The 22,010-nt window shown below is 42.5% G+C and overlaps 1 protein-coding gene across 10 annotated transcripts in view; it reads right to left on the bottom strand.

Annotated features, from left to right (window-relative positions):
* The window catches only part of SHROOM2 (shroom family member 2), a 115,165-nt gene that overhangs the window by 8,224 nt on the left and 84,931 nt on the right, over positions 1-22,010 (bottom strand). For 3 of the 10 annotated variants that reach the window (XR_014547731.1, XM_083612091.1, XM_083612089.1), the window contains 4 exons: positions 7,995-8,756; positions 6,027-6,578; positions 2,899-3,076; positions 673-945 (listed from right to left, as the gene is read on the bottom strand). Coding sequence is in view for 7 of the 10 variants with exons in the window: in XM_083612091.1 (XP_083468217.1) it covers positions 673-945; positions 2,899-3,076; positions 6,027-6,578; positions 7,995-8,756 (1,765 nt within the window). In the remaining 3 variants the exon portion in view is untranslated. Of the gene's footprint in view, positions 1-672; positions 946-2,898; positions 3,077-6,026; positions 6,579-7,994; positions 8,757-10,000; positions 10,079-12,769; positions 12,851-19,943; positions 20,415-20,726; positions 20,906-22,010 lie in introns of those variants that run through there. The other 7 variants (XR_014547732.1, XM_083612092.1, XM_083612090.1 and 4 more) reach the window with 5 other exon arrangements.

Raw genomic sequence — 22,010 nt, 5'->3', positions numbered from 1 at the left:
CTGCCGTGTCAACTTCCAGCAGAGCGACGCAGGGAAGTGTGACTGGACGCAGGGGTTTGATTTATGCAAGATTATAAACGTCAATTAAATAAACTGTAATCAACTTGAGCCCCTTATATTGGGGGGAAGAAAAACTGGGGAGGCCAGCAATAGGATAGTAATATAGGCTGTGGTTGTGGAATGGAGAAGGGCTGAAAGGTGATGCTCACAGGCTCACAAGAGAGATCAAAGAAAGGCAAGGCAGAATGGAACAAGTTTTAGGAGCTATATAGAAACACAGGCTTTTAGTTTTCAGTTTTAGTTCCTTGAGTCACATGGTGAACATTTTAATTTCCTTGCTATAAAGGAAGAATGCTAGTAAAATCTAAGTGCATCTCATAGGCAAATTGCAGAGCACCTTTTAGAACATCATCATATTCACCAAGACATTTTGAAACTTGGAATGATTCTTCTATGTCTCAGCTTGTCTTAAAATCTTGGAATCGCTACCCCTCTGCCACATTTGTCTTTTTTGTGGTCTTTGGCTAGTTTTTTTGCTTGGGATATTCTTGTTGGGGCTTTTTTTTGTTTTATTTTTTTAAACTTAAGGTCAGCTATTGTCACTGAAGAAATCTACTTGCCATCAAGAGAGCAACATTAGACAGGAGCTCTTTTAAAAAAAAAAAGACTTACCCGCTCTTCAGGAGAGGCATTTTCATCCAAGTTGTTTAGTGCATTTTCTACTCGGGCCAGACGGCCAGAGAGTGACAGCAGGAGGTTGACCACTTTATCCAGGTCCCCAATAAACATCCGGAACTTGTCAAACTCATTGGATTTGCAGACCTCTTTGACAATGGCCTCCACTTCATCTCCAAGCATATTGTTGGCCTGAATGTCTTCCAGGAGCGTCTCACGAGCTTCCCGCAACACTTGCAGCTTTCGACTTATGCTATCTATAAGTTCTTGCTAAGGAAAACAAACAAAAAAAGGGTGTGGGGAGAGTAAGCTAAATTTATTTGGCATAATGGACGCAATCACAACTGAACATTCCCAGCCCCATTTCACTCCAAAATACTCTTAAGGCCGCATCCATACCATATTTTTAGAGCAGTTTCATAAGAATTTGAACAGCCATGGCTTTCCCAAAGAATCCTGGGAACTGTAGTTCATTAAGGGAACTGAGAGTTCTTTGGAGACCCGTTTCCCTCACAGCACTACAATTCCCAGAGTGCTTTAATAACAATCCCTCTCCCAGGGAACTCTTGCGATGTGCTCTTGCGATGTCTCCTACATGCTTCCTTTTGAGGGTATTTGCAAAAGTGAAGAGTCAGGTGTAGCAATTCCAATGCCTCCGGATCCTACTTGTCACACACAAGTAGGACATATGCATCACACACATATTTCAGCTATTCTTGCGTAAGTTGCATTGTTGGTTAGTAAAAAAGGCAATTGTCTTCTTTGTCAAGACACAAGGCCACACCAACCAGTTCCCTTGGTTTCACTGCCAACTTCACATTTTTGACATGATATCATCTTCAGACTTACTTCAGACATACCTACAATCACCTGGAGCTGGGAGTTGTTTTCCCATGAGGCAATCCCATGCAGGTGGGAGCTGCACCTGACTGGCACACCAGATGGAGGGAGGGATGCAGATCCCACCCAGCAGGGCTTGCTTCATGGAAAATGCCCCCCCCCCCCCCGGCTGCAGATACATCTGAAGTACTTCTCCGGTCACTTCACCTATGTTTTAAAAAAAATGCTGCATATGTAGGTGCGTCGAGGCACATTCCCAGGTTCCTCATTATTGGATGGGAGAAGGTGCATTAAGAACCCAAACTGGAGGAGAGCTGTTTCTGGTTGCCAAAGCTTGAATGAACAACCTTTGCACTTGGCCTGAAGGAACACCCATTTAAGCAGAGAATACATATCTCATTGCCTAGGATAAGCAATAATGTAAACAGCAGTTGAGCCAGGCCCTCAGAAGGGCCTTAATATTTTGCCAGAGGAAAGGCCCAGCCAATTATGAGGCAAGTCTCCCTTTTTATGAGCCCCAGAATAAAGGAGCTGAGAGACTTTAAGGCTGTGTTCTCTCAGACCTGGCTTGGTTCAGGGAAACCCATAAATCTTCATTCAATCAAGATTTTGAAATCTAACCAGAACTGGTTTATTATGAAATGGCAGTGTTGTGTGTTTGTGTGTGTAGGTGTCGAGATACCTAAATCAGATAAATAGATTGTTATCTCCAGATATGAACTTGTACTGTATGGACCATGTTTCTGCTGCGCAGTGTTGCTGCATGTCTTGGCCACCATGTTGCGTTGTGAAGTTGGCTTGTCCAATACAAAAGCGAGCTGCTGTTAAGTCAATTGCTCCTCCTGACATATGAGTGAGGCAAGGACTCCTAACATTACCAACCCCCTTCTGCATTTAGGAAGGGGAACGCAGCTCAGCGCAGAGCTACATTCCTTACATCCAGGAGGTCCCAGACTCAGCTCCTGGTGTCTCCAGTTTAAAATGTCATAAGGAGTGTGAGCGAAGCAACCTCTGCACCCAGCTCCAAGAACCTGCCATTCTGAGTGGACAGAGATGCACTATATAGAATAATAGACTGACTGGACATAAATAAGGTAGCTTCCTGTGCTCCTACATGGCATATCTGTTTAACTGAAACCTTACTTCTCTGCCCACTCTCCAGCTGGTTGTCCTATAGCTTTCATTCCTTCTGAGAGAAACCTTAACCATCCATCTTTTGTGAGTTGCGATGACAGCTTGCCAGCTCCTGTGCTGTCACACAGCTTCTGGCCTGGCCACATTTGCTTTTGGCTGGGCTGGCTGCAGTGGAGATCTACTAGACAGCTCTAGCAGCATAGATTTCAACAGCATGGGTTGGTTTTTAAAAAAGAAATGCAATCTTACCTTCTTCTCAGATAAATCATGGTCTAGCTCATCCTCAGAATCCTCACTTTGCTGCTGCTGCTGTTGCTGCTGCATGTCCTTCATTTTGTTCAGCAGTTCTGCCTTGGGTGCAGATGTGCTGTAGTAAGTGGAATTGGTTGTCAAGGGGATAGCTGAAGGCAGGGGCTGCTCCTCTTTCCTAAGCGAAGGTGAAAAAAAGAGCAACACCCAATTTTAATTCACTTCCTGACATTCTGCACATTGAAAGGAGGACAGTAATCATTTGAAACGCTGTTTGCAGCAAGTAAATTGTAGGGCTTCGAGAAAGTCTCTTTCACCCTGGGGCTATTGCAGGGGCTAATGTCTTGCATGAAATAACCATATCATTCTGGGACTCTCAGACCCTAGCTAAAGAGACGGGCAATTAAAAGAAACTGCCAAAATCATTGCCTGAAAATGCTGATTTCCATTTTGCCCCTTAATTGATGCTCCCTTGTCAGTGTTTAGATTTCCACACTGTATCCTTGATTATATGGCCAGTGGCAGGAAGGTAATGTTTAAACCTCTTTGGGGCTCTCATTAGCCCCGACTATATAATCCCATAAGCATAACTTTTAGTGAAAAACACAGCTGCTCTTGTTTCATTATCCACAATTCTAATGCTTAAATTGCAAGCCTTAAAGGGGTCCTGCTACTGAACACAACCTTTTGGAAAAGCTATTTCATTGCCATTTTGAAAATATGATAGGGAAGGCACTATGAGCAGGTTCGCGCAAAATGCTAAGCTAATGCAAACCTCAGCGAGGTGATGTGAATGCGCAGGCTCTGTGCTCCTCCCTAGTTCTTTTTGCAAGATTTGGCTTAGGGTGTTGTCTGAACAAGGACTCCAAGATAAGCACTCTCTTCACTCAACACTAGCTGTAGCCAAGAACAAACCTTGGAAAACAGAATGTGCTAGCTATTACCCGACAGTAAAGCTAAATTGCAATTGGCTAATTTGCAGCCGGATCCTATGCATGTTTAGTTCAAGGTAAGTCCCACTGAATCCACTTGGCTTTACTCCCAAATAAACATGCATACACAGGGTTTTGTCAAATAAGATTTATAGAATTTGAAAACTGGTTGCTGCCTATTTGATCAAGGTGGTTTACATCCCTTCCCCCAAAGGTAAACTTTTAGAATGGGACTAGGCAGCCTACCAAGAGTCACACCAGTCTGAGGAAAGACTTGAGAAAACTCAACAGGAACTTCTGCCATAGATAAGACACACTGTTGTCTGGCTTCACCCCCTTGGATGAGCTGGACCCAAATAGGCAACACCATAAGAGGAACAATCAGGTGGGCAGGAAGGAGATAAAGACTCTATCTCATTTGGCTAGAAGCAGCAAGAATTTAACCAGTACTTGCTTGGATATCAGGGACGCGGGTGGCGCTGTGGGTAAAACCTCAGTGCCTAGGACTTGCCGATCGTATGGTCGGCGGTTCAAATCCCTGTGGCGGGGTGAGCTCCCGTCTTTCGGTCCCAGCTCCTGCCCACCTAGCAGTTCGAAAGCACCCCTAAGTGCAAGTAGATAAATAGGTAGCGCTTTATAGCGGGAAGGTAAACGGCGTTTCCGTGTGCTGCGCTGGTGCTGGCTCACCAGAGCAGCTTCGTCACGCTGGCCACGTGACCCGGAAGCGTCTCCGGACAGCGCTGGCCCCCGGCCTCTTAAGTGAGATGGGCGCACAACCCTAGAGTCGGACACGACTGGCCCGTACGGGCAGGGGTACCTTTACCTTTACCTGCTTGGATATCAAATTTGAGATTTACTTTCCCTAGTGAACGCATACTGGGGTTTAAATACTGTGGGGCATTGTTTAAGGAGAAAATGTTTGGGGAAAGACCGTGACGGTTTGGTTTTCCATGCCCTATTCATTATTAGAAGGGTGCTTGCAATTTCAAGTATGAGTCTCTTCTATGTCCTCAAAATTTCAAGGTCAATCTGATGGTATTTCTAGAACTAAAATACTGCTGAGCATTTGTTTGGGCACCAAGAATGCCCAACAACAATACTGACAATAAATTTATCTGTATATCAATCCATCTATGTGTGTGTAGCTTTCCTCACAAGCTTTGTACTGTAAAGCAGGGTATAAGTTTAGTTGACAGGCAGGTGGTGGATTAAGGCTGCATCTGCACTATACTTTTAAAGCAGCACAATATTCTACCCCTTAAAAAGTCATAGCTTCCCCCAGTGAATCCTGGGCACCACAGTTTGCTAAGGGTGCTAAGAGCTGTTAGGTGTTAGGAGACCCCTAGTCCCTATGCAGAGTGATTTAACTGTCAATCCCTTTTTCCAGGAAACTGGAAAAAGCACACGCTGGGAGACCCATTTTTTCTTGATTTTCCCTACTGGGTCTTGGTAGATCTAAACTGTGACCCACTCTGGGCCTTATCAGGTCCACAGCCTGGAGATTCCCACCCCTCTTTTAAACTGTGGAATCTACTGACAGAAAGAGGATATATTAAAATGTCATTAATGACCAAGCAAATTAATAAACTTCCACTGCTACATAAAATGTCAAGTAACAGTGTTGTCTCTGTGTAGAATGTAGCTGTCAACAGCAAATAGCATATAACAGCATGTTTGCAAGTTATGGCCAGGCTGCTACTGGGCTATGTCCAAGTTGCTGGCGCTAATCTATAGGCTCCTATACAGCCCAGGCTACTTTTTTACACCAACTTATATACCCACTCACTGCAGTCTATGTGAGAGCTTCTCCTCTACAACTTCCAAAGACATCAGAAGCCCACTTCACAGTAACACAGAGCAGGGCTTTTAGTGTGACTGCCCCTGTTCTTTGGACCAACATTCCTGTCAAATTATGGCAGGCCACCACAATCTGCGTTTTCCAGAAACAACCAAAGAACTGCAAACAACCGATGAAGGTTGCAGAAATTCATGCCCTGTTTTGTGAGCTTAGTGGAGACATTTTGCTGCTTCAAAAAAGTGTATTGGACTATACGAACCCACAAGGACACATCTTGATTTGCATTTATATTATAAAAGTCCCTCTTTCTAAACAGAAAATAAGCCGATCAAATGCACACATTGGGCAAAGGAATGGAGAAAGGAGAAAAGGCTTAAGGTTAATATATATCTACTCACTTGTCCTCTGCAGTTTTTGGTGAAGGGTTTTTTAGAAGAAGCTTTCTGCGTTGCTGGGCTTCTTCCAAGAGATGTTCATCTTTCGGAAATATTCCCACCATCAGGTCCATTGTAGTTTTTATTTTCGCATTTGGGTCCAGAATATCTGCTAGTGACTTATCCTTGCCCACAATCTCTCTGGCCAGCTCTTCCGACTTCCAGTCTTCCACGGTCTTTTCTTTGGCCCTCATATAGCTGACTGCATGGGCAGAAGTATCACTGTCCTTTGTGCTGTTCCCAGGCGCTTCGGCAGGTTGCAAACTAGGGAGAAGGCTTTTGTTCTCAGGCTCTGGCTCCACCCCCTGCCTCGTGTAAGCACAGAAACGAGAGTAGGACTGTTCAGAAGTGCTGAGTGTTTTAATCTGGTCCTTCTCCAAGCCGCTTGGCAAAGCAGGAAGTTCAATGGTGCTCACAAGGTTCTGCCTACTTTCCTTCTCTGCGTGGCTCTCAGAATGTACAATCTTTATGGGAACCATCTTCACAGTTGTGTTGTTATCCATCACTCTTTCGATTCTTGAGAAAAGAGAAGAACGTTAACGGCTCAAAATGGCCCATCACATTTAATTTGTGCAAGATATTTAGGGAACTATATAGGTTCCCTAAGGAGCAAACAACACATCAAAGTTTTGCCTTTCCTTTCCTTTCAATTGGTTAGGCAGCAGGAAGCAGAGAGTAGGCATAAATGAACACTTCTCTAGATGGAGGGATGCAGAAAGTGGAATACCCCAAGGATCAATAATGGGACCTGTGCTTTTCAAACAATCCCACATAACTTGGATGTTTGCCCCATTAACATTAAAATAAGTGAGCACAAGATTGCCAACTTTTCATTTGTTTGTAAGCATTCAATGCTTTGGGTATTTTAAGCCAGGTATGCCAGTGCAGATGATGACACAGCTGATAGACCACAGCAGCCAGTCATAAATGGATTTGCGGTTTGCAAGCAGCATTACAACAGATATGATCTATTCTGATATATGCAGCATGTTGCTATAGCTACATTGATGCAGATCACTTATTGGGCCATATTGTCAGTGCATATCTTGAAGATCAGAAATCTTGCCCAACGCTGGCACAGCACGGTCATGTCCTTGAGATATATGTGATCTATGAGGCACTTCTATTAATATAAGGTCACTATCTTTGCATGCAAATACTGTAAATATAGCAAGGAATTAAACACAGTATGATAAATTTACTTCTGTGCATTTATCAGTTTTGAATATTTAACCTAAACAAGAGTAAAGTTATGTGCTTGCCAGCATATTTTGCATTGAATGTTTGACAAATTAAATTGGATGTCTGACATTTGGTGACAGCCAACATTCACATTTGATGTTGACAATCCCAGACAAGTTTTGTGAATGTCTGAAAACTCAAGAGACACTGAGATTTACTCAGTATGCATAGCTAAGAATAAAAAAGGATTGGACTGATAGCTCCATTTGAAAGATAAAATAAATAAGTTGCACGGTGTTTATTTGCAGATGATTTATGGGCGGCAGTACCCATGAATGAAGAGCCAAGTGAATGTGAAATACAGTTGTACCTTGGAAGTCACACGGAATCGTTCAACTTCCATAATGTTCGGAAACCAAAGCACGGCTTCCGATTGGCTGCAATAAGCTCCTGCAGCCAATTGGGAGCTGCGGAAGCCCCTTCGGACATTCGGGTTCCAAAGAATGTTTGCAAACCGAAACAATCACTTCGGGGGTTGTTCAGATCCAAGGTACGACTCTACAACATTCATTCATACAAAATTCCATAGGAGGAAACCAGTAGAGAAAAAAGTGGTCACAACCCTGCTAGCATAAATTCACTGCTGCAGCTGAGCAGGCTACAGGTAACAATAATTAATTAAGGGCAATATATAATTTCAATGTAAATCTTAAGACAAGATGGTTAACAATTCATGTAAAACTGCCTTACCTTGTGGGATTCTCATCCTGAACAGCCACAGGAGGCTTATCCGTCAACTTCTGTGGAGCAAATTGTGGAGAAGGGGACCTTGAAGTCTCCATTCCAGGTTTCAAATGGTAGCGGTAAGTTGCAGACGGACCAGGTTCAGGTTTGAGGCGTGCTTTTTCTTCTAAGTGCTGGCAAACATTCTCGACGGGCGCCGACTGGCGAGGCTCTGGCAGCTCAGTGCTTTTCAATTTTTCAAAAACCTTTACAGGAGTCTGAGAAGGAGACACGTTAACCTCAACCGCACTGGCAGCAATGGCGGAATGGGAATGAGCTGGCTTGCTGGGCGCTGTCAGTGAAGACTCTGAGGAAGCAGCAAGTGACGCTGAAGAATTGTCTTGTCGCCTGTATTTATTCTCTCGTTTTGAAGGGGAAGGCCTCTGGGGCACAGGCCCATGTTTCTTACTCAGCAGCGCTGGATCTTCCTGCAGGCTTCCCTCTCCTCTGACTTGTGGTGGGCAGAAGCGGTCCCCGTTGGATATTTGCAGCTCAGAAATAGCAAGAGGCAGTGCACTGTAATCTTTGTTTTTCTCCCTCACATTTTCCTGTGAGTATCTGTAATCACTGGGCAGCGTCCCAGATCTACCTCGGCTCCCCTGAGATGCAAGTGTAGCCTGTACTGCATGTGAGGGCCTAGCAGACACTTTCCGTTTGTTTCCTAAGCTGTAATCCTGCTGAGCGGCAGGCTCTTCGGGACGGAATTCTGAGTACCCTGTGTCAGCTGGTCTAGAAAAACAAAGGGGAGAATCACAGTTGTTTAGCCATTCCATGAACATCACTACAAGTGTATCACGTACCCTTAAAGGCCAAAGATGATGATATACAGTGGTACCTCAATTTTCAAGCATCTCAGAAGCCAAACGTTTCAGTTTTCATACGCCGAAAACCCAGAAGTAAATGCTTCGAACTTCAGAGGTGGCCTCCTGTTGGAGTTTTCTGTACGTTTTGAGGCTGCATATTGAGTTTTCGGTTTTCGAACATTTTAGAAGTCAAGCGGTCTTCCAGAGCAGATTATGTTTGAAAACCAAGGTACCACTGTACTTTCTTCAATTACTTATAAACAACACCATGCTACTTATACAAAAGCTGCAAGAAAATATATGGTATTTCTAATAAAATCAAAGCACAGTGTCAGGGCACATTCAAGTTATGTTGTGCCATGCAAAGTGAGTTAACCCGGGGAGGTATACAACGAAGAAATACAGAATTTTCCCCTCTTTTGCTTGTGAAGGTGGTTGCATGTATAGAATTATGAACAAACGGCCTGGTTCTCACTGATTAATGGGCTCAGTATCCAATTATATAACGATATTTCAAACAAATATTGCCATCTTCCCCCTTCCTTTTTTTTTCTAGGAAAAAATTCGGACAGCTAGGTTATACTACACTTTGAGATGGTGCTGAAAGGGTTGAATAAAGCAGAGAAAATTTAAGTATTGTGCAGAAGGAGGTAACAAGATATGGCAACATTTGAGTAAGAAGACCAATTGACCTCTACTGAATGTTACTGTGGTTAAAGAGAGCCATTTGGGATGAGGCAGTAACCCCCAAGGTATACTCTGGTTCACTGAAATGGGCTCAGGGATGAACAACGGGGGAGGGAGCTTTGTCTAAAGGAACAGCCCAAATGGAGGGGACTATTGAGGGCAAGCAGGGGCAAGAAAGAGACAGAAAAGGGGACAGTTGACAGGGAGACAGTGCACAGTACAGGGGATGGAAAACTGGATGGAGGGCCTGAGAAGGAAGGATTGGGCTCAGATGGAGGAGGAGATAGCAGAGGTGGAAGATTTGGAGGGGAATGTTTAGGTGGGGGATCAGTGGGAACAGGAGGTGCACCAAGGCCAAAGACAGCCAGGTCTCAGCATGTTTTAAATGACTGAATTGGCCCTTTAAAAATGTACAGTATGTGGTCAAATAGTGGTGTTTTTTTCTTCTTCAAGAATTAAAGAATTAAAAGCAAGCGGAAGTACCTCTGAGAACCAGCAAGAAGGCAGGTTTGCTCTCTGATTAGAGAAGGCTGGAGAGATACTGTGAGAGTAGAAAAGAAGCTGAAACAGAAAAGCAGGAGTCTTTAGGTATTCTGCTTATTTACAGAGCAAGTGCAATGGTCTACACAGTTTCACTTAATGAACTAAACACATATGCTGAAATTCTATGAGTGTGGATGCTGAAGGAAATCTTATAGAAAGCCATGATTTTACTTAAATCTGCCATCATTAATTAAAGCTAAATTATACAGGTCTATATTTATTGAATTAATGTCAGAACTACTCTTGCTGTTCTGGAAAGAATACTGGTTCATGGCACCCAGAAATAAGTGAAATAACTATAAACCATTATTACATATTAGTTAAAATATATGTTCAAGGATGCTGCTCGCATTACAATTTCCAAACACCTTAGCATTCCTATAAGACTCTGCATCTGAAAAATGCCTTCTCACAAAAGCAAACACCAGATGCTACTCTGGGTGACAATTTAAAATGTTTTTAATGCAGATAAGGCACATTAAAACATTGAAGTTACGTTTGGGATTATTCCAGCGTCATTTATGTGGGTTGCCTGAATATCCTGTAGCATGCTGTTAGCAATCACTCTGAAAATTAAAGAGAAATGCCAATTGTGGTGGCAACTAATATAAATGCATTAAAAAGATTTAGATTGATATGTGGATGATAGGAATATCAAGGGCTAGAGGGTGTGATATATCCTTAGCATGTCTGCTATTAACATCAAATTGCTTAAGGCAGGCTTAGGTATTGTGTTTAGCGCTGAATTTTCTGAATTACCTGTCTGGCTATTTTAGGTAAACAGTGCATCAACCAAGGTAAAACAGTGATCTAATTCATCACTTCTTACCTCCCTCAAAGAGTTTGCTATGCTTTTCTGGGAATGAGGCCAACATTAGAATCTATTTGAAACTAATATATATATGTGAGATTGACAGATTTTATACCCTTATGTATTATTATATATATTATAATCCTTATATATTCATTAGCTGCAGGATAGGGATGGGGAATGTGTGGCCCTCCTGATGTTATTGGACTTTAACCCTCATCATCTCTGCCATGCTTGCTGGGTTTTACAATATCTGGAAGGCAACAGATTTCCCACCACTGATTGCATGTCGAAATCATTTTTTAAATTTTATTTATATAGTTGGGTCAAAGGGATCTTAGTATGCTGCTTCAGCTTTCAAATGTTACATTATTTTACCCATCTTTCTGCTAAAGTGCACCTACCATAAGGTTACCATACGTCCCCGTTTCCCGGTGAGAGTCCCTGGGTTTACAAATCAGTGCCCTGACAAAATCCATTGAAGTTGAAACCTTAACCTACCATACATACTATCATCCTCTTCATCCCAACATTTCCCACATACCTCGAAAATATACATTCTAAGAAATTATTATAATGAAAGTTTGGTTACATTAGCATTTTGGAGGTTGTTGTTATGGCTAGCACTGTTAAGACACCGACCGGGTAAAGGAGTCATTCTTCATTGTGGTCAACAGTTGAGGATGCCGTCTTCCATTCTAAAGCACCCTTACATAAATGGCTTTTACAGAATCCAGCTTTCCAGATGCATCTGAACACCAGCTGAGGTGCCAGAAGCCATCCTGCTCTGGAAAGCGAATTAGAGGAGAAAGAGGCAGGTGGATCTCCAGCGGGAAGGGAGTTCCATGAGTGAAACTTCTATTCTAGTTATGGAAGCAAACTTAACGTAATTTGAAGAATTAAATATGGATGCTAAGGACCTTTGGTCGATGGAAGCCAATGGTCTGTCTGCCCATTAACTTCAAAAACAGAAGAATTTCACTCAAATGTAGGTTTATTTCATCTATAAGCCACCCCAAAGCATACTGAAGAAGAATGAAATTGAGACATCAGACGGACATTAAGTAATTGGTGAAAGTTATTATATGCTAGAAAATGGCCACTACGATGACACAAGGTGGGGTGTGTGTGTGTGTTGCAAGGGCTTGTCTGCTGCAAATACCCCAGGGGGTAGGTTGCAGTGTGCCTGTGTTCTCTGCACAGAGATATGCATTGGGATTCCCTGTAGGATTCCTTGTCAGCCTGGCACTGCTTTTGTCATGGTGACATTAATATATTAAATCAAGTGGTAGGAAATATACAAAGGGAGCTAGCAAATGGACGTAACCTGTGCTGTACTCCTATTGAAATGGCTTATAGAAAACTTTTTTTAAAAAAAAAGGCATTAGTATACATTCATTTTGTTATTATATTGTTTGAGATGCACCAAGGCAGACAAATTCTCCTAGTTTTTTAATTGCACGTTTGAATGCGTGTTCATGCAAGGAAGATGAAAACAGGAAACTGGAGAGGTATTTCAACATTGAAAAGAAAGACACTCTGCATCTCAGCATGCAAATTTGAGAAGGGCCTGTAAAGGAAGCCAAAACTGACAATATGTACAACTGACATGGCATGCTTGAACAAGAGTTTCAGTCTCCGATACAACTTCTTTAAGGATCCTTTTGGCTCCTAGCACAGTTGAAGAAGTAGCAAAATGAATACAACAACGTTGTCATTCGGATGACCTTACGAGATTTTCTGCTTGGCACCAACAGAATACTGTTCAGAGCACCAAGTAATTTCTGCAGAAGTGACTGACCATTAGGGCTATAAGGAAAATCTAACCAAATTCAACACAAAGGGGTTTACACATCCAGGGTGGTGGTTTCTCATGCAACACATGCCAAGCATATTACCCCTGAAGAGACTGGATCTTACTGTTCAGAAAGGAGAAAAGAAAGAAAGCTTCAAGCAGCAGAAGAACCCAGAGGCAAAACCTGCAAAGTGTGACAGCAGAGTTAAGTATCAAAAAGTCCATACTGGGGTGAAGGGACCTACTATTACAATGTCCATGACTTTGCAGAACAAACACACGCAAGAAACGTAATGCAGAATGCTTCGTGTATCGAGGTCACATCTGAACAAAGGGAACAATTCCCACTGAAGAATTCCCCTTCTATAAAAGATAACTTTATAGCCTATCAGCCCTATTCCCCAACAGAATCCCCCCCCCCCCAATTAGGGCTGAAAGCTCAACTTCTCCTAACCCAGGCTTCTGTCACCTCCACGGTCATGCGTACACAGAGGAATCACTTACTTCTGGAATTCTTCCGCTGGCTCTTTGGCCTAATAGGATCACAGAATTGTAGAGTTGGAGGGACCCTGAGGTTCACCTAGTCTAACACCCAGCAATGCAGGAATCTTTTGCCCAACATGGGGCTCAAACCCACAAACCGGAGGTTAAGAGTCTCCTGCTTGACTGCCTGAGCTTTCAGGTGGCCGGTGTTAATATTAAAATTCAAACCCACAGGCAATATTTCAGAGGCAATATTTTGAAAGCAGTGTTTATATCGAGGGGTGTAAAGCAAAGCTGCACATCTCGCCTCCCACACTAATAAGTTAATCATCATCAACATCAACACCACCACCACCACCAACATCATCTAGTGCTGCTTCGTGAAGTGGCTCTTATTTCATTATCCCAAGAAGGTATACACAGATTACTTCCCAGTTCTGAATCTAACTGCAAGTAGGCACAAATGGGCCCAGGATGGCAATTTAAGTACAGTGGAACCTCGGGTTGCGAATGTGATCCGTCTGGAGGTACGTTCGAAACCCGCAGCACTGTGTCTGCGCACGCGCAGGTCGTGATTTAACACTTCTATGCATGCGCAAGTGCCGAAACCCAGAAGTAACCCGTTCCGGTACTTCTGGGTTTGGTGCAGTGCGTAACCCGAAAACGCGTAACCTGAACCGTCTGTAACCCAAGGTACCACTGTACTAATGGCTTCATTTTTGTATAAGCATTCTACGGCATACTCATTTGTGTGTATGTGTGTGTATAGATATAGATAGATAGATAGATAGATAGATAGATAGATAGATAATTAAATATTTTCTTTGGTTACAAAAGTACATGCATTGCCTCTTTTTTCAGGTAACAGAATCATTTCTACTGATCAGTTACATTCAATGTGAGATGTTAATGTTGTATACAGTATAAGGCTGGGGGAGAAGAGAAGTGGGGAGAATAGGGGTAGTAAATCTTACATTATTTTACTTAATGTATGTGGGGGGGTTGTGTCTGTGTCACTTGGGTAGGTTGTCTTTCTATTCATTTATTATTTTCCCTTGGTAGTGAGTGAGGTGGGTGGGGGCAGGGCATGGTTGGTTGTCTTTAGTTGACTGCAGTAAGATTTGTTTGGGTGTGTGAGGGGACAACGACTGTTAGGTCAAGTCAGCCATACTGATTTGTATGCTGTTGGTAGGTTTTTGTTGTTGTCTTGTTGGGCTGTGTATGTAATAAAGCATTATTGAAAGTGTTTGTGTTTAACTTGCATTTGGATAGCCTCCTTCCCCCCTCCCCTCTAGTTACACTGTAATGGCTATTGACTAAAAGCAATAAAAATCTGATTGACTTAACTATGGGCCATTATTTGTGGCGCTGTAAAAAAATACTTCAGAGATACTCTTAAGGATTCCTCCCAAAGCTGTATAATAACGTTCCATGCAGTAACAGTCAGGCTCTGTAGGGATACATCTAAATTGTGCATTGTTCTTCCTCCTAATCCCTGTTCTGCTGAAAACCTCTTAATGCTCACCCAGTTTGACATGAGCACAGACTGAAAGCACATGATGTAACCATACTGAAGCTAAGCAATTCTGTGTCTACCCAGTACCTTAATGGGAAGGCATCTGAAACCCTATGCACACCACTTTTGAGTTTTATAGTGGGGGGGGGGGGAAACACATATATCCGAATGCTGTTGTTTATTTGGCTGTATGGGCTACACATAGTTAGAAATCATAAAGGTGTGTAACTATGTAGCCGATACAGCCAAATAAACAACAGCATTCAGGAACACAGATATAAATATATATCCTTAATAGTCTAAGATACTAAACAGAAATCCCATTTGATTGCAAAACATGTAATAACTCCCAGCTCAGTTTGTAAACTCCATTGAAGGGCATTGTGTTCAGGTTAAATACATGCATGCATATATTGAGGTATGTGCAAGCCTGCTCTTAGGAAAATTAAGCTGCAATCCTTTGCATGATTAACTGGGAATATGTCCCCAAGAACTTATATAATAAGAGTGACTCACTACCAGTGAGTGTGTAGACATTGTTGAGCTAGACGGACCAATGGTCAGACTCAGCATGCAGCAGCTTCCTCTGTTCCTATAAGGAGAGACTTGCAGGATCAGATCTGGCCCAGCATCCTGTTATCACAGTGGCCTATGAGAAGCTCTCTGAAGCCACCAAAGCAGAGGACAGACATTACATCAAGAGAGGACTCCAAAAGTACATTGCTCAGCCACTCTGCATCCCAGCTTCACAAATGAGCTGGCAGAGCTGCCATGCCAGTGAAATGAATGTGTCTGTTTTGTCTCTCCCTTGCCGTTCCAGTTTTGGCTGTCGTCCCCACTTCCTCCTTGTGCTGGGGAAAGTTAGCAAACTACTGTGTGTGCCTCGGTGCATGTGACAGGATGCTTTCCATCTCAAGCACTGGGAAGTGGGGGAGAGATGGAGCCACAGCAAGGAAGCAATGGAGCAAGCCTGGACCAATTTTTGCTGTTATGGTTACCCTGTCACCTCAGTTGTGATGCTGGGAAGGACCCACTGAGTTTGCTGCGCTTGGTTTGCACCTGGCTTCCCCCACCCCCCTGCTCAACACTGAAAAATCAGGATGAGTAATAAAGGTGGTTTTCAAAGTAATGATAATAATTATTCCCACTGCTTGACCCAAAAGTGCCCAGGTCACAAAGCAGCAGAATTCAGGTGCCCTAGCATTCTTACAGATAAAATGGAACTTGGAGAAGCCTCTGAACAATGTGTTGTGAGTTGCGGAGATGCACAGATTATTGGTTCACAGAATCACAGAACTGTGGAGTTGAAAGGGACCACGAGGGTCATCTAGTCCAACCCCCCTGAAATGCAGGAATCTTTTGCCCAATATGGGGCTCAAAGTCACAGCCCTGAGATTAACAGTCTCATGCTCTGACAACTGAGCCATCTCAGCCAGCACTTCCAATTAGAGAATTTCAGGCAGCAAGGCAATAATGGGGAACCTATGCCCAACCCCCAACCCCAATATTACTGGACTCCAACTCCCACCATCCCTGATCACTGGGCCATGCTGGCTGGGGCTGATGTGAGTTGATGTTCAGGAATATGGGGCAACAAGTTCCCCAACCAATCTTGGCCCTCTTTGAAACAGCTAGCAGAGCTGTTTCTGATAATGCAATGGTTGGATCCAGGTGTTGTTTTTTTTAAAAAAAAAAGCTTTGCATTTCTTGTCCCATTGGAATATCATTTATTTATGTCTCCTTATGATCTCAGAACACTGCCCTGGGAAAACTGATGGGAAGTATGGTTAAAGTGGACAACCAGATGGCTGTGGGAAGCAGGAGCTGAGCGCAACCACACTCTGCTCACCTGCGATTCCCACTAACTGGTATTCAGAGGCATACTGTCTCAGACTGTGGAGGTGGAATATAGGGGGGGGGGGAATGTGTGTAATGGAGTATCCCAGAAAAAGATATGACTGGCTAAAACCCTGAAGTGGAGGACTCCACACTACAACATCTGTTGCAGGTTCCATTTGTACATAATGAATGCACACATATGCCATACTGTTCAAAGCATAGGCAGCCTAAACAAACTGAACTGGAGTAAGATAAGGTGGTTTTTTTTTCAGAATAAGTAAGGGGAAGAGCTATGTTACAGGTCTATACCTGGCCCAGGGAAACAATATTTAGGTACTGGTGCACAGACAAACACACACATTGCAATAAGCTCCCTAATTAATTACACATTGCGTAGCCATCTCCTCTTGCAATTCTGAGTCCTAATAAGTTCACCAGCATGGACGTGCCAGGGCTTTTCTTCTCACCTAACAAAACATCTCTGATCCTTGAAAAACCAGGGAGAAGTTTTGGCTACAACATCAGGGCACAGGGTTCTTTTTAGCCCCAGGCTATACCACACCCACACAGTATAAATATACTGTGGTGGAAAAAGAATGCTTGTAACAAGCTAGAACAAAGCCTATCCTCATGAACTTGGTTAATGCTTACCTATAATCATAAGCAAGTTGTCATCATTCCCTCTTTCCCCCATTTAAGTCTTTGCACAAACGTAGCCAAAATGGCACCACCCGTGCTCAAGAGGGATGTATCGGCAGGCTCGGGGTAACCTGGAGGTTTGTGGGAAGATGGGCTTTTCTCAATGGTTTCTTTGTACTAACAGCCAATGAAGACTGTGCATCCTTAAGGGCCATTGGAATGCTGATTCCTGGGAGGGAGAATTGAAAACTGGGTGGGAGGCAGAAAGAAATGGCTTGGTTTGGAGAAGGGCATGGCTGATTGACAAACACTGAACAGGAACAGTCTCTGCTGCAGTATTTGTTATGGGTCCGACTTGCGTAGCATTATAATCTACAAAGCAGGTTATGATCAGATGTGTGCTGAAGGCAGCGCAAATCAAACATGGGCCTGTTATAAATCTATAACAGTCTGAAACAGATAATGATACATATGCAACAAAAAGGCAGAGAAATGCATTTTACATTTAAATGACTATTTTAGATCCATTAATTTACTCTGAGTGAAATTTACTTGAATGCCACCCAAAGTTGTCACCAGCGAGTTTCAGAAATTTCAATGGGTCTGCTCTGCTTTCAATGAGATAAATGCAGCTGAACGCCACTCTTCGTTATTACCATTTGAGCAGTAATGTAAAACACAAAAATCCAAGGTGAACAAACTATATATAATAACACTATATTTTCCAGCCTATGTGTTGACAAAAGCTGATGGTTATAATGCCAATGGCTGCATTTGAAATATTTATTATGAACAATAAATACAGCATTATTATTTACTGTTTGATCACCTTGACTTTTGTGTTTTGCCTTGTGGTTTACAGAGATATTGTCTCTTTATTTTGGTTTGTTATTTGAGCAGGCAAGCCTTACAAAATGGCACATTTACTTCTGCAGGGGTAAAAGAGTCTCCCTCCCCTTTCCTAGGCTAGGAACAGCGCCCAGAAGTGCACTGCAGCGGGCTGAACCCTATGGATCCCTTCCAACTCTACAATTCTATGATCTAAGTTGTGTGTTGCAAACAATGCATATCTATATAACCAATTCTATATCTCTCTCTGTGTGTACAACTAAATATAAAGAAGGATCTGCTCACAGAACAAGCAAATTAAAAGTACTGGAACACGTGAAGACATATCCAAGGACTTCCTGAGAGATATAAGGGGGGTGGGAGAGAGAGGAAAAATGCAAGTGCAAACATATTACAGAGATCACACGCTATAAGCCCTGTAAAATATATTCGGATATTTTAAAATATATTTCCATGGCCCTGAAAAAGGCCTATTGGATGCAGTATCACTATAAGTCTAAGATGCATATATAATTTAGGTCATGAGAAATAGTATAACTGCTACCTAATATTTACACTATAAATGACACTCAAATTCAATCTCATTCAGATTTGAACAAGTCACTTATTTGAGAGCAAGGCTCCGACTCCCACCAGCTTAGCTAGCAGGGCCAATAGGTAGAGCAGATGGGAACTAGAGGTTAACAGCATCTGGAGGGTCATCCAGCTTCCCCATTCCTGATTTAAAGATTGTACTTGCCGTACTGCATCATAAGCTGGTAAAATGGTACGGGGGAAAATTGAAATTTCTTGGCTTCTTCAGCTGCTCATGTTCCAATGTGACATATACCACCATCTACCGGTGATACCCTTCTACATTCTATTTAGGGCAAATAGGCCAGTTGCTATGCAAAATAATAAATGGGCTGAAACTTCTTTTTTTAAATGGCAAAGTTCAAAACCAGTATTCAAAAACATTGCCCTCTCCCAGGACACTGTGAAAGTAGCCTTAGAGTGTCCATCCTGGAGCAAAGGAACTTCAAAGTGAGAAGGCAACATGAAACTACCGAATTACAATACATCAAAAGGGTCAATGCTATGCTACGGCTTGTGGGCTGATTTTTTTTAAAAATCATATTATGCGTGTTACTTGGCTTACCAATGCCAGGATACCTGTGTTATCAACAACTATTTTGCAGACCTACCACTCTTGAATTCCTAATTATTCATTTTCCTCTGACCTCACTGTTCATAACCGCATATATACCTGTAACAGGATAGCACTTCATATATCTAAGGAAGTAGAAAGCCGTCCATGAAAGCTTATGTTGTAATAAATGTGTTTATCTTTAAGGTGAAACAAGACTCTTTGTTCTTTCTGCGGCAGCAAACCAACACAGCTACCCTTCTGGAAATGGTTTCCAAAAGGATTTTATTTCAGCGAACTAAGCCACGACGATACATTGCCAGGCTCTTGCAGCAGATTCTAAACCAGCTGCAAAAAGGCAACCCACTTAAAAGGAGTCAAATCACATTCTATAAATGGCAATCACTATTGGAACAAAAGAAAAGAATACTTCGCATTGCTGCAAAAGGGTTGATACAAAAATCATTTGCATTCCTTGCACTTAGTCCTTAAAAAAAGATTGTTTTGTGTGTGCGTGCGAGGTAGAGATTAACCCCCTCTTTTGAAGTCTCAAAGCAAGGCATACTGGTATTAAACGTTAAAAAAATACCAACACTACACCAACAGCTAAACACTAGTAAATAAGACAGTATAAGAGAAAAAATAAAATTACGTGTTTTACTAATAGCTGATTCTGCACAGGGCTAAAGAACAGGAAGCAAAAATAAATCCATCCAGTTCTCCCCCACCCCCCTGACCTATTTTCATCAGTTAACAAAGCAGGCACACCTTTCAATATCAGTTTTTCATTCCAACTAGGGTTTTGGTTTTTTTGTTTTTACTCACCAATTGCTTTCAGAAACCCCAGCCAATGCTTCCGTATACTAAGCCTCATCTTTCCAGATGCTTCAGCAAAAATAAATAGCAATCTCCATCTGAACCTGCACCACGCAGTGACAATTCTGCTCAAAAAGCTGTAAGTATGGAGATCTCACATCACGCAGCAGCAGCAGCAGCAGCAGCAGCAGCAGCAGCAGCAGCAGCAGCAGCAGCAGCAGCAAGACAGGCTTGAAGCCACATAAATGAGGGATGGACAGGCTACGAGGCTCACACCAGAAAACAAACGTTTTTTGAAAAGCGCTGCCTTCTAATTCCAGACTGCATTATGCTAACTGTGAAAACAAAAGCAGCCACAAACTGCACACACAGCCCAATGCCTCTTGCTGCAGTGAAAGAGTTCCTCTGTCACAGTGTTCCTTTAAATAACGATAATAATAATAACCGGGAACTAGAAGATACATTAAAAACAAAAGTACTATATCAGGGCAGTGCCTCACCCACTGTAATCTTTTATAGTACTTTCTGCAGGCAGGGATGGGCAAACACATCTTGCACGTAAAGGCAAGGGCTGCAATCCTGCCTACGATTATATGGAGAGAAGTTCCATTGATTTTAGTGGGATTTACCCACACATAACTCTGTGGTCAGGATTGCATTCTAGAAGAACAAAAGGAATACTGAGCGCTGCAGCGACAGCAACAAAAATAAGCTTTGAACTTACTAATGAAGAGTCAATGCAGTACTTTATAGACCTACGTGCTACCGGAGAACTAAGATTTGTTAACTTACCAGAATCTATAAACATTTTGCTGCTACTCAGATGAATTCAGGAAGGCTGCATCCTTGCAAATGCATCCCAGTGAGGAACAGTGAATGGAATCTGCCCCAGCCTCTGTTTCACTCGCTGACATACAGATGGTTTTCAAAGCCATGCCTCACAACAGCTGGCTTGTTTTTGCCTTCTCATGTGACTGACAAGTTCATACAAGCACTGTCAACTTTAACCTCAGTGACAGAAGGCTCAGCTTGTTTTATACGTTACATCACCAGAAATTATTGACCTTCGGCAGAAAAGGTTGTAGACTTCAAAGCTTTGTTGTTTTTTTTAACCCCTCAAAAAAGAATTTTGCAAATGCACTGTTGTGAGTTTCGTTGTTTTTATTATTATTAAGCATTCTAGTGTCATAAACAATAGGCGTGGAACCTGCAGAAAACATATTCTTGTGCTTGCTTAATTATTGCCTAATTGTGACAGGTACAAGGAAGGTATCTTTTATAATTGCCTTCAAAATCTCACACACTGCCCTGCAAATTACACCTTCACACTTTTTGGGTTTGGCAAAAAAACAACAACAGTGGAAGCTATCTTGCACACAGACACAACCAGTTTGACCAAAGATGAGAGAGGCACAAAAAAAATTGAACATGTGTAATGCCAGAAACAATGGCTTCACATCTCAGGGTGAGGGGGATATCTGTGCACAATCTTAGTAAAGTGCCCCTGCTGTCAAATTTAAGACCTTCAGTAGGTTTACAGGAACTAAAGGGTTTGCTCATATTTGTGGCACAAATAAACATTCTGTGTATCTTTAAAAACAAAGCAAAAAAGATGGTTTGCAATAACCTTTGAGGCTACAAACCATTCTTAGCCATTCACCAGAAAGAAAGGGATATGCAAGCAGTTCAGTGCCACCAGATATATGTCTGATGAAAGCATGGTGTGTGAACAGGGTCAGAAACGATGCACAAGATTGTTCCTTGTAAGAAGAGCCCTGGTGGATCACACCAAAGGCCTGTGCGGTCCAGCATGCTCTTTCCTACAGTAGCCAACCAGTTGCCAATGGGATGCTGAGCAGAGAACATGAGGGCAACAAACACTCTCCTCTGGAAAGCATCCCAGCGTGGTCTAGGAAGTCACTTCATTGAAGCCTGGGTTTCTAGGTTGCAACCTTAGTCACAAATTGTATGTACATACACCACACAATGTAATTTTATGTTTTATGAAAGAAAATTATTTACTTATATGTTTACTTATAAAGCATTCTGGCAAATCTGCCGAACCAGCATTCTTAA

The sequence above is a fragment of the Podarcis filfolensis genome (assembly GCF_964270895.1).
Source record: "Podarcis filfolensis genome assembly, chromosome: 4".
NCBI classification, from domain to species: domain Eukaryota; kingdom Metazoa; phylum Chordata; class Lepidosauria; order Squamata; family Lacertidae; genus Podarcis; species Podarcis filfolensis.
The sequence above is the reverse complement of the archived record's forward strand: the minus strand, read 5'-3'. Positions and strand labels throughout refer to the sequence as shown.